This window comes from Heteronotia binoei, chromosome 20 (assembly GCF_032191835.1).
Source record: "Heteronotia binoei isolate CCM8104 ecotype False Entrance Well chromosome 20, APGP_CSIRO_Hbin_v1, whole genome shotgun sequence".
Taxonomy (NCBI): Eukaryota; Metazoa; Chordata; class Lepidosauria; order Squamata; family Gekkonidae; genus Heteronotia; species Heteronotia binoei.
In genome coordinates this window covers 23198193-23210369 of record NC_083242.1, presented here as the reverse complement: position 1 = coordinate 23210369, position 12177 = coordinate 23198193, and the positions used below count along the sequence as shown (strand labels likewise).

Sequence of the window (12177 nt, the reverse complement as noted above, 5' to 3'; positions counted from 1 at the left end):
CCCTACTTCCTGTCTTAACTTCACTCCCAACTTCTTGTCTTAACTTATGTATAACCCTCTTAAAGGGACATGCACCACATCTCCCCCCCCCACCCGCTTTGTCAATTCATAACACAGTCCTTCATCCAAACAGGTGGTCATCTTGTTCTTCTCATCCTCTCCTTTGCTGCAGCTGGCAGTGCCTCTTGAGATGGTAACGGCTTTGGTACTAATGTCTCGAATTAGTCCCCTCACAAATAGACCCAGCCTCATTTTGAATCCCTGGTAACAAAGGAGAGTCATCTAATTCAAAACTGCCACTAGAATGTGCAGATACCAAATGAGACGCATTCCATACTCGCCCATCTGCTAATTTTTAGCTATATGGTCCTCTCCTCTCAATAATCTTGAGGGGTGGGGTGAACCGACATTCCCCCCCATCCCCCCTTACTCTAACAAAAGAGCCACACTCAAATTTAACATCCTTAGCACCTCTAAGTCTATCTGTATATGCCAGGGGCGGCCAACAGTAGCTCTCCAGATGTTTTTTGCCTACAACTCCCATCAGCCCCAACCAGCATGGCCATCTGGAGAGCTACCATTGGCCACCCCGATTTAGTTTATCCAGATGTTTTTTGCCTACAACTCCCATCAGCCCCATCCATTGGCCATGCTGGCTGGGGGCCCGGGGCTGATGGGAGTTGTAGGCAAAAAACATCTGGAGAGCTACCGTTGGCCACCACTGGTATATGCCCTATATTTTTCTTGGTGACATACACCACACTGGAGTCGGCTCATCAATCTGCCGGCTTTTCGCTGTTCGCTGGGCTGCCCAGATTTCTAAAACTGCATTTTTGGGAGCGGGACGCACTAAAACGAAGGCCAGTAGTTGCCCACAGACAAGACATGGCTGCCTACAGAGAATGGATGGGGAATAAATAACGCCCTCATCAGCTTTTCGTTCGTGTTTAGGACCCAGCGGGAACGATTGAGAAGCCGTAGGCCTGGGGAAGTCCAGTAGTGTTGTCATGGAGACAACTTCTAGTAAACCCCCCCCTGGAGGGCTGTGTTTTTCTGCGGACGACGCGAGCAGCCGCCCTAGCAATTGGCGTTTCCGTAGAGAAAGCTTTGAAACCCGTTGGGTTTTGCACCGGAAGTGTCTGCTCTAGCCTTTCCTTTTGCGCCCTGGTCTCTATGCCCGACTAGTGCGGCGGCGCGTCTCGATGACGCCATCAGAGCCCGCGGCCGGGAGGTGGACAGCGCGTGGTTCGTGGCCTGCCCAGGGGCGGCTGCCATGGCTGCCCTGGAGGGGCCGGGGGCGTCTCGCAAGCGGCGGCCCAAAACGCAGTACGTGCAGGCGGCCAAGCGAGCCCGGGTGGGCGGGGCGCGCCAGTTGGAGGCGGGCATGTGCGGCATCCTCATCACCTGCAACATGAACGAGCGCAAGTGCGTGGCCGAAGCCTATAGCTTGCTAGGCGAGTACGGGGAACAGCTGTACGGGCCCGAGCAGGTGAGTGGGTAGGAGTCTATCGATCCAGCAGCCAGATGCAAGCAGAAAGTCCCAGAGCGTCCCTACCGAGATACACTGCTCCAGAGCATGGAGGCTCTGCTTAGTTATCGCACCTAGTAACTGGTGAAGAAGCTCTGCTGGTTCAGCGAGATGCGCACTGCCTATGGGCATGGAGATTCTGTTTAGTTTTTGTGGCCCTGCTGCAAAAAGGAGAAACTATGCTGGATCAAGTCAAAAGGTGCAGTATCTTGGTTTCCAGCAAAGGCCAGCTAGATGCTCATAAGCAGTGCATGCGTTGTTTCTGTAATGAGGTACGCTATCACTGGTCATAGAAGATCGGTTTGATTGTCATAGTTAATAACTACTGGTTGAAGTGAAAGTATGTACATGGCCCAGTACCTGCTATCCTATAATCGGACCACCATATTTACAGGTAGCATATGTCTGAATACCTGTTATGGGGGACTTGGGCCTCTGTGCGCTGTTTTATGACCCTATTAGAGCATCACCTTGGCTGTTGTGGAAAACAGGGGGAGGGGCATTTTCAGCATATTGTGCAAGTTTGGGAGCAACATCACAGGTTGCTGACTGGTTTCTGGGTTCAAGTTCAGACGTTGATTTTGCCCTTTAAAAGCCTTTTATGGACCTGCTTACCTGAAATACTTCCTTTCCCTATTTGACCCTGTATGTCTTCCTCTGAGCTTCTGCTCCCACAGAATTAACTCAGAGGTAGGGCATTCTCCAGTCTTTTGGAGCCGTTTGCTACTTGAATGGACCTGGGATGCTTTCCCAGTTGGACTTAGAAACCTCTGTAAGGCAGTGCTGTTCAGAAGTGCTTTTCCCTGCATTATACTTGTTTGGATCATAATGAATATGTTGTGATTTTAGTTACCATGTAGTACATAATCATATTGCAGTTTTTATTTTAGCAGTTCCCTCTTTGATTATACATTGTGATCCATCTTGTGGCCTGCTGAGGGGACAAAGGCCCTATGCAAGTATTTTAATAAACAGCCCTTAGCGGTCAGGGACCCACATACCTTCCGGACCACCTCTCTCAGTATGCCTCTGGAGGAGTGTTACACTCTGGGAATAAGAACATCCTGGTGGTCCCCAGCCTGAGAGAAATCTAGCTGTCCTCAACTAGGACCAGGGCTTTTCTCAGCCCTGGTCCCTGCCTGATGGAGCTCTCTGCCGGAAAATATTCATGCCCTGCAAGAATTACTACCTTTTCCACAGGGCATGTAAGGCAGAGATGTTCCACCAGGTATTTGGTCGAGGGCAGTGATGGGACATTATAAAATCTGGCACTCTCATAGCACCTTCTGTAACTCTCCTTCCCCGCAGCTTGCCTTTGAAAAGTCTTTTTCACCATCGTGAGAAATATATTGTCTTGGTTGTACATATATTTAGGTATTTTAATCTTGGCTTTTAACTGGCATTATTTATTGTTTTATTCTGTTGTAAGCCACCCTGATCCCTGCTTGCTGGGAAGGGCAGCCTAGAAATCTAATTTAATAAATAAACAAACTGTTCTAGCTTGGGTAATCCTCTCGATTGTAGCATAATGCTGTGTTGTTGTGTGAACAGTTCCTAGAGCACGATGACAGCAGAGGCTCGGGAAGCGAGGAGGAGGAGGAGGCAGAAGAGGAAGATGATGCTGAAGCTGCAATGAAGAAGGAAGTTGATCAGATCCGGGCTTCGACAGAACAGAGGCTGAGGCGCTTCCAGTCAGTGGAGAGTGGGGCCAACAACGTTGTTTTCATCCGGACACTGGGTGTAGGTGTGTACAGGCACCAGGAAAGTGATTGCATTGTGAACTTACATTGTCAGACTACACATGTTGAGCATCCCTGTGGAGGAGCTCCAGTTACCAATTTTTATGATTTGGCTTGTGACTGAAGACCGTTTACATCAATATAAAATAACAAACCCATGAAAAATTTGCGTGTAAAAACCTAGCAAAACTAAGCCAAGGAGTTAACTCTAAAAGGGGCCTTATAGAATGAAGGAGTCCCCAGCTGTGCCCTAAAAGGGTGGGGTGGGGGGAGACCTCCAAAAAGCTGTTGTGGGTGCTGAGAAGGCTATGGAGAGGGGTCCCACTAGGCAAGCTTCAGCCATGGTGTGCTCCTCAAAAAAAAAACTTCCTTATCTTAAATCCAGGCCCTGCAGAGAGTTGAATGTTATGACTGGCACTTTGCAGTGGGCCCCAGAAATAAGCTCAAAGCCAGTGAGATTTGGCTGGAATAACTTCAATGCAGTGGACTAAAAGATGCAGTGACATCTTTGCACACAGGGTAAACAAAGATGTTGTAAAGAAGACACTTTGAAGCTTGAAATTCTAAAATTGTTTTATAAAATCAACCATAGTAATATCTGCATGCCCAGAGAATTTTTGAAATTTCTTTATAATTATTATCCTACCCTCCCTGCAAGTGGCCTCAGGGCAGGTAACAGCAGTTGAAATATAGTATCCAATGCATCATTTCCATCATACAGAACAGATCCCAGTAGGCAGCCGTGTTGGTCTGAAGCAATAGAACAAAGCAGTAGACAAGTGCACCTTTAAGACCAACTAAGTTTTATTCCGAATGTAAGCTTTCGTATGCTCTTAAGCAGACTTCATCAGACAAATGGGAATGGACGCAGCAATTTTTAATATAAGTTTGCAGTGTGGAATCATGGTAATCTGCTAAAAACATTCCCATGATTCCACACTGCACACTTATATTAAGAATTGCTGCGTCCATTCCCATTTGTCTGATGAAGTCTGCTTAAGAGCATACGAAAGCTTACATTTGGAATAAAACTTAGTTGGTCTTAAAGGTGCACTTGTCTACTGCTTTATCATAAAGAACAATGCAACAAAACCAATGAAGATAAAATATGCATGTAGCAGTAAACAGGAAAAACTTGAGCAATTCACCAATTAGTTCTGGCTTGCAAAATTTTGTGGTCAGCCCCGTGGTACAGTGTTAAAGCTGCAGTACTGCAGTCCTAAGCTCTGCTCACAATCTGAGTTCGATCCCAGTGAAAGCTGGTTCAGGTAGCCGGCTCGAGGTTGATTCAGCCTTCCATTCTTCCAAGTTCAGTAAAATGGGTACCCAGCTTGCTGGGGGGAAAGTGTAGATTACTGGGGAAGGCAATGGCAAACCACCCCGTAAAAAGTCTGCCGTGAAAACATTGTGAAAGCAACGTCACCCTAGAGTCGGAAACGACTAGTGCTTGCACAGGGGACCTTTCCTTTTTTCCCTAAGTCCTACATTTCAGTCTTGCTCATCCTTCACAGAGAAGGGTCATTCTCTTTCAAATAGATTCAGTTCCAACAAACTGGCAGCCCTACAGTCTCCAACTTAAAAGATATACAAACAGAAAATTAAGATAACAAAGGATAACATTAAAATAAAAATTTGGTGTAATGGAGAATTGATCCATGGGTATCTGGGGCTCTGGGAAGGCTGTTTTTTGAGGTAGAGGCACCAAATGTTCAGCATATCATCCAGTGTCACTACTCAAAACAACAAGTTTCAAAACGGACGGACCAGGGGGTCCATTTCTATGAGGTCCCAAAGAAGGAGCCCTTATCCTTCATTGCTTCAAATGAAAGGAAGGCGCCCAGAGCTCTCGGCTTGCCTGCTGGCTGGCAAAATCATGCCACATGGGAAGGGGATGTATGGGGGCACCCAGCTGCGCCCCCTGGCAGGGCAGTGCCCTAGGTGGTCACCTACCCTGCCACCTCCCACGTGCTCACCCTACAGAAGACACTCTTGTGTCTGGGGCATTGCAGTTGGCTGAAATCAACAGAAGCAACCACCTGGTAACCAGAGGACTGTAAGAAGCTTGACACTCTGCAGAAAACCATGTGAGGAGAAAGCTGCAGGTTGGAACTCTTCAGAGAAGTTTGTGCAGTTGCCTCAGTGCTTCCACTGTCCTGACGTGAACTGTATTGCTGAGAGAGAAACTGCAAGCAACCTTGAGAAGCTGCTAGCTGTAGCAAGTATTGGCTAGGATAGTCTAGTAAGGTTTTTTTGTTTTTGTGTTTGTTTGTCTGTACACCTCTATTTTTTTATTTTGTCTTGTAAATAAACTGCATCCTTCTTATATTTTAAGTGAAAGGAGTTCTGGTCCTCATTACTAGTCTAATTGGGTGAATTTGCACTAAGTAGCAGACAAAAAAGGAACCCTGTATTTTTGTTAATGGGAATTTTTCTCTAAATTAGGAAATCTGGATACCTCCCAGAAACGTGATTTTTTGACACCTACCACCCTCTTCTCTTCTCCCTTTATGCTTTCCCCACCCCGTTATTTTTATTCACTGCCCCCCAATTGCACCCAAGGCTACTATGGCCCCCTGGATCATTCCAGCGCCCCCCAGGGGGCAATATTGCCCACTTTGGGAAATACTGGGTTACAGGGTGAACCCCTCCCCAAATGAAAAAATAGTCAGGGAGAGGCCAGTCTCATTGTCATTAATATCTACAATGTACTAGGCGTGGTACAGGAATAAAAATAAATATGTCTTTTTTTTGTAAAAAAAAGGAAAGAAACAGCGGTTAAAAGAGAAGGGGGGGGGAAATTTGCATTGACTATGTGGGGTTAGAATGAAAATTGAAGTGTTCTTTTGTAGTTAATATTTGTGTGTGTGGAGCACTCTCTTCTGACCTGAAAGTGCTGCTACCTGTAGTCTTCCTTATGTTTTTAGTTACTGTTTGCTGTAGGCTGTTTGGGGGGTTTTCTGTTCTTAAAAGTTTTGCTGGTTATTTTAGCCTTGTTGCTGTGTATATCCCAATGTGTATAAGTCAATGAAAAATGCATGGTTTCTTCTTGTAGAGCCTGAGAAGTTGGTGCATCACATCCTGAAGGATATGCACACCACCAAGAAGAAGAAAACCAGAGTGATTCTGCGCATGTTGCCTGTTTCCGGCACCTGCAAAGCCTTCCTGGAAGACATGAAGCGTTACGCGGAGACCTTCTTTGAGCCGTGGTTTAAAGCTCCCCAGAAGGGTACTTTCCAGATTGTGTACAAGGCTCGCAATAACAGCCACCTGAGTCGGGAAGAGGTCATTAAAGAGCTGGCAGGTATGTGGTCTGTTCTTTGAGGTGAGGTTGCAAGATGGAGGGGCCGTGGCTAGAAGACCTCAGGTTCAATCCTTGGCGTCTCCAGTTCAAGGATCACATGCAGTAGGAGTTGGGAGGGAACTTTATCTGCCTGAGACTTTGGGGAGCAGCTGTCAAGCATTGATATTTCTCAATAATCTTTTTTTCTTTAATGAAAAGTTGCTTTATTGTAAAACTCTATAGCTTGTCCAAAGACAGACTCCTTGGAAGTAATGACGTACACAGAATTGAATAGTAACTTATAGGAAAACTTCAAAAGGATAGGTTACAGATAACTTCAAAGAATAACATAAAGATGCAAATTGAGTTGCGGGTTCAAAGGCTACTCGCTAGTATCTCTTTTATGGCTAAGGAATGTCAGCTAATAAAAACATCTCCCTTTCTCACACATTCTCTGAGAAGCGCTAAGACCTGGCTGTGTGAATCTGGGGGAGAGGCACTTTACACCATTAATACAAGGTTCTCTAAACAGCCTGGGTCCAGATGGATTTATTATGCACCCTTTGGTTAGAAGAAGAAGGGGGGGAGGAAGGCGAGGGTGATGCTCTGCTTTGTATCTGGCCTGTCTGCTAAACACATATAGAAATAGCATATAGAAATAGCATGCTTGACAGCAGCCTACATTTACAGCAGGAACAGTACTGAACAAGGGAGGAGACTCATGGCCCATTTTGCTTATACCATAACTATATATGTTCAGGGTGGAATATGAGCTAGAGCTGAAACAAGATTCCAGACTGGTTCGAAGCTTAATCTTTTGCTTTTGAGAACTGGCTCAGAGGGATTGTTTGAAAACACTCCACTTGTGGAGTGAGTTTAAAAAGGCAGTGGGTCGGTTGTTAAGGATTTTGAGTTTTGAGGGGAATATAAGTAGCCACAAGCATTGTTTGACAGAAATAGATTATAGTTTTTTATATAAATGGACATTATCTGTAGGTTCAGGAACCTCTTGTAGAAGATTCCAGAGTGACAGTGGATGGGCATGTTTGGGGTCAGTTATAGGTGCAACAGCCTGGGGGGGGGCGAGCAAAGAAATGGGAAAACACACACAAAAAACAAGAAGCATGTGATGCAACTATGTCACTTCTGAGACCAATTCAGAAGTGACAGTGGGTAGCCCTAGGAATGATGGGAAGCTAAGGTAAAACCCTAGACTGTCCAGCAGTTCACAGAACTACCTGTTGCCCTTCAGAGTTGTACCCAGAAGTGATGTACTGGCACAGAAGCCAACAGCAATTGGCAGGAGGCGACTCTGCTGGGATCCAACCCATACCCCTTACTTGAGAAATGTATCGCATTCTTTGCTTTGAAGAAACTTGTTGGAAATGTTGATATTTGAATTTTGCAGGCAACTCTTAACTAATGGAATTGCAGGTTCAAGTTAAAAGTTTTTGGCTGAACATTAGGAAGAACTTCCTGGCAGAGTGGTTCCTCAGTGGAACAGTCTTTCTCGGGCGGTGGTGGGCTTTCCTTCTTTGGAGGTTTTTAAGCAGAGGCTAGATGACCATCTGACAGCAATGCTGATTCTGTGAATTAGGCGGATCACAAGAAGGAGGGCAGGAAGGGTCGCATCAGTGCCTAGCTCTTGTGACCCTTTCTTACACACCCAGGGGAATGCTGATTGATGCTTTGGGGACAGGAAGCAATTTTTATCCAGGCTAGTTTGGCCAGGGATCCTGGAGGTATTTGCCATCTTCTGGCCATGGAGCAGGAGTCACTGGGGATGTATGTGTTGGGGGGAGGTATTTGTGAGTTTCCTGCATTCTCCAGGGGGCTGGACTAAATGACTCTGGAGGTCCCTTCCATATCTGTGATTCTATGAATTTGTTTGAATTCCATGAAGATGGTTTCAGAGGGTAGCCATGTGAGTCTGCAGTAGAGAAGATACCCTGAAAATCTGGTTGGTCTCTGAGGTGTTGATGGACTTGCATGTAGCTGTTTCCCTGAAAGAATGGCAAAATTTGCTGAACTCTAGTCTTTGAATTTGGCTATGAAAAGGGCATCATTATACAAGGTTTCATTATGTGATCAGGTTTGTAATCGCAAACCACATATTATCACACAACAGTGTTCCTAATTTCTGATGATGATATGTTTGAAAATTCTCCCTATCTCGAGCAGTCGGTGGGTGACTGGGGTCCTTTGTGTCTTGTGGAATGGCTCTGCCTGTGTCACGGTTTGGCCAGCTTTTCTCTGGTTTGTCATGGTGACAAAAGGGAAGCTGAGGTCAAGGCTCGCTATCCCAGAATATCCAGACTGCAAGAGGCCTTTAGGCCACACGGCTGGGAGTGACAGGCAGGAACCTGAGAGAAACTTGCAGGGTGGGCAGCGGGGAAGACAAAATGCCTCCCCTCCAAACCCTGCTTCCTCTTGCTTCTCGCTTCCCCGCTGCTGCCGTCTCTTCCCTCTTCCCGTCTCCTCCCTGCCCTGTTGCTGCCACTTCCTCGTCCCATCTGCTCATTCCCACCACTGTCCTCCTTCTCCCACCACTGTAGCCACCTCCTCTGCTACCTGCTCTTCTTCCTCCATAACCTGCCTCATCCCTCCCCTGCAACCATCACTGCTCTCACCGCTGCTGCAGTGCTCTCCTGGAATTGCTAAGTAACCCGCTAAATGGCGGCTCGTCTCACACCATAGCATCGTGCCATGTTGGGTTTTTTTAGCAGTTTTGGTGGCAAAGCCCCTTTACCGTTTGAAAGGTTTTTTGGGGTTTTTTTCTAGAAAGTTTGGGGGATTCCCCTGGGTTTAATCGCCTTGCCTGTTCTACGCACCACAGCGTGGACTTCCTGGTCTGTATTTCACACCTGGGTATGCATTTGTTCAAAGTGCTCCTCGTATAACGATCTCCTTAGTCGTTACTTCCAGTCTGCAGGAGGAAGTTGTTCTTGTAAGCTCTGCACTGCCGTTAGCTGCCAAAGGCTTTAAAAGGGCAGTGGCTTCCGTCAAGCCGCCTCGTGAATTGCATCCTTGAATTTCAGACTTCCTTTACTGGCCACTGTGCTCCACTGCCTCTCTGGAATGGGATCAGCCGTGATGTCCCATAGACTTATGTGACGGGGCTTTATCTCCACTCACTTCTCATAAGGAGAGCGGGCCTGCTGGATGAGACCCACGAGGCCAGGGGTGGCCAAACTGTGGCTCTTTCACACACATTGTGTGGCTCGCTCGCTCTCTTTTTAAAATAAAAATCATTTTTATTTAGAATATGTTTCCGATACAATGAAAGCAAGTAAGAGTAATTTAGAAACATCAAAGTGTAGAGTAACCATGAACAAATTAAAGCATACCACAGGTACAGCAAATAACAGATATCATTTCACGATTAGTGACTGTGGATAATGATATAAATGCTTTTGCCAAAAACAAAACTTAACAAAAAGAATTTACATTAATAACTAACAGATGCACCAAAGCTAATATCGTGTGGCTCTCGAAGCCCCCTCTGCCCTGTCAGCCAGCTTGGAGAAGGCGTTGGTCTCTTTAAATCACTTTGCCAAGCCAAATCAGCTGGCAGCTTAGAGAATGAGTTTAAAGTTGCTTTCTTTCCACCTCTCTCTCTCCCACACACATCTGTTTGCCTGCCTGCCTTCCTGTCTTGTGGCTCTCAGACGTCTGACGTTCATAACCTGTGGCTCTCAAACATCTGACGTTTATTCTATGTGGCTCTTACGTTAAGCAAGTTTGGCCACCCCTGCACTAGTCTGTCAAGTTCAGCAGCCCTGTTTCCCCACGGTGGCCAAGCAGGTGTTGCGGAAGGCCGCTGTGGACAAGGACCATTCTGTGATTCTAGAGCAGGGGTGGCCAACGGTTGCTCTCCAGATGTTTTTTGCCTACAACTCCCATCAGCCCCAGCCAGCATGCTGGCTGGGGCTGATGGGAGTTGTAGACAAAAAAACATCTGGAGAGCGACCGTTGGCCACCCCTGCTCTAGAGGGATGCGCCAGGGGCTGATCCTGCATTGAGCAGGGGGTTGGACTCGATGGGCTGGATGGTCCCTTCCAACTCTTATGATTCTGTGCCGATTCAGAGGCAGGCTGATTCGAAACATGGGGGTGGCGCTCAGGCCTCCTCACGGTGCAAGGCCATCGGTGGACCCGCCCTCCCAGCATTTGCCTCATTCCCTTTTTCAAGCCATCTGAGCTATCCGTTGCGAAGACAACATGTGGCCGTGAGATCCAGAAGCTGTGTTTTGTTTTGGGTTTTTTTTTGCTTTTGGGGGTCATTTTTGCTCGACGCGGCTCTGTTCTCCATCCGCTTCAGCGAATGCCCCCAAATCCTAGTAGTAGAGGAAGGGACACATTATCTCTCCCGCCTTCCCGCTATTCATAATCCTGTACATCTTGACCTTGTTTTCCCCTTCTCTCCCCCTCCCTCCCCCCATCTTTTTTTTGGCAGGTGTGGTCGGCCACCTCAACCCAGAAAACAAAGTGGACCTGAGTAACCCCGAGTTCACTATCGTGGTGGAAATAATCAAGAACATCTGCTGCTTGAGTGTGGTGAAGGACTACGTTCTCTTCCGAAAGTACAACCTTCAGGAGGTGGTGAAGGGCAGCCAAGGGGATGGGCAGCCCGGTGCCCCAAAGGCACCCCGAGAGGGCAGCGTGGAAGGGGCCGGCCTGACTGAGGAGAAGACGACGGAAGGCCCAGGCCCTCAAGTGGAGACAGCTGAGGGAAAGGTGGCTGACAATCACAAGGACGGTGACCGTTAACAGGCTTTGGGAGAAAGAACCCCAAGGACTGCAGACTTGTTCAAAGTTGCTCAGGGTGGGATGGGGGAGGGAGGTTAACTAGTTGTGAGCTGAGCTCTCCGGGTGGTACCCAGCGAAAGTTAGTCACTGCTGAGAGCTCTGCAAAGGAAGCCACGTTGTCAGAGGCTCGTTTGCAGAGTTTCTTGGGACTGACTCTTCTTGTGCGGACCCCTGTAAAGTTTTAAAGGTTACGTTCTGATGCTCTGTTTCCTGTGGGTTTCTGGAGCGGGTGCTAAAATGCAGCTGCAAAACCTGAGGCCTGGCTATGTTTACCTCTAGGTATTCTGTGGCTTCACAGCAGCATTGGGGTTTGCAAGCCCTCGCTGGCAACGGCTGCTTCTGGCAATGCTTCCAAAGTTTGCGGTCCCTGTGCCCCAGGGGTGGGAGGGGGTGTACCACCTCTGGCTGCTTTCAAAGCCTGCCTATTGGTCAAGGTGAGGGCAGCAGCCCCTAAAACCTTCTCCAGCCAGAGGAAATTGTTACCGGCTGCTCTGCCGTGACTTTGGCACGGGGCAAGTGATGGGTGGGGGAGGTCTTCCTTCTTTCCTGGCGGTTGCCTCCTCTTCACCCATTGCAAGAAGAGCAGGTAAGATGGGGTGGAACCCCACAGCGGTCATAACGCTATGAGTGCTGTGGGGCTTTGAGTGCCTCCTTTGTATCCACATTTAGGCCGATTTACCCAAGGCCAATTACAAAGCGACCCGGCCTTTCCTACCCCTAATTCTTCTCACTTCTTGCGCACGGATGGTTTTGGGCATCTGAGGGTCCCTTGTCCAGTGGAGGAGCTGTGCTGCAGGTTTTGCTGAGCTTTGTCTGAACTGG

At 47.6% G+C, this 12177-nt stretch overlaps 2 protein-coding genes across 1 annotated transcript; one reads left to right on the top strand and one right to left on the bottom strand.

The window, feature by feature from the left end:
- Nucleotides 1–12177, bottom strand: part of LOC132588510 (acyl-coenzyme A synthetase ACSM4, mitochondrial-like) — a 110250-nt gene that overhangs the window by 22490 nt on the left and 75583 nt on the right.
- Nucleotides 1223–11316, top strand: THUMPD1 (THUMP domain containing 1). Its single transcript, XM_060260998.1, has 4 exons — nt 1223–1489; nt 3080–3272; nt 6320–6568; nt 11003–11316. The coding sequence occupies exons 1-4, from the start codon at nt 1274–1276 to the stop codon at nt 11314–11316; spliced, it is 972 nt and encodes a 323-aa protein (XP_060116981.1). The 5' UTR covers nt 1223–1273.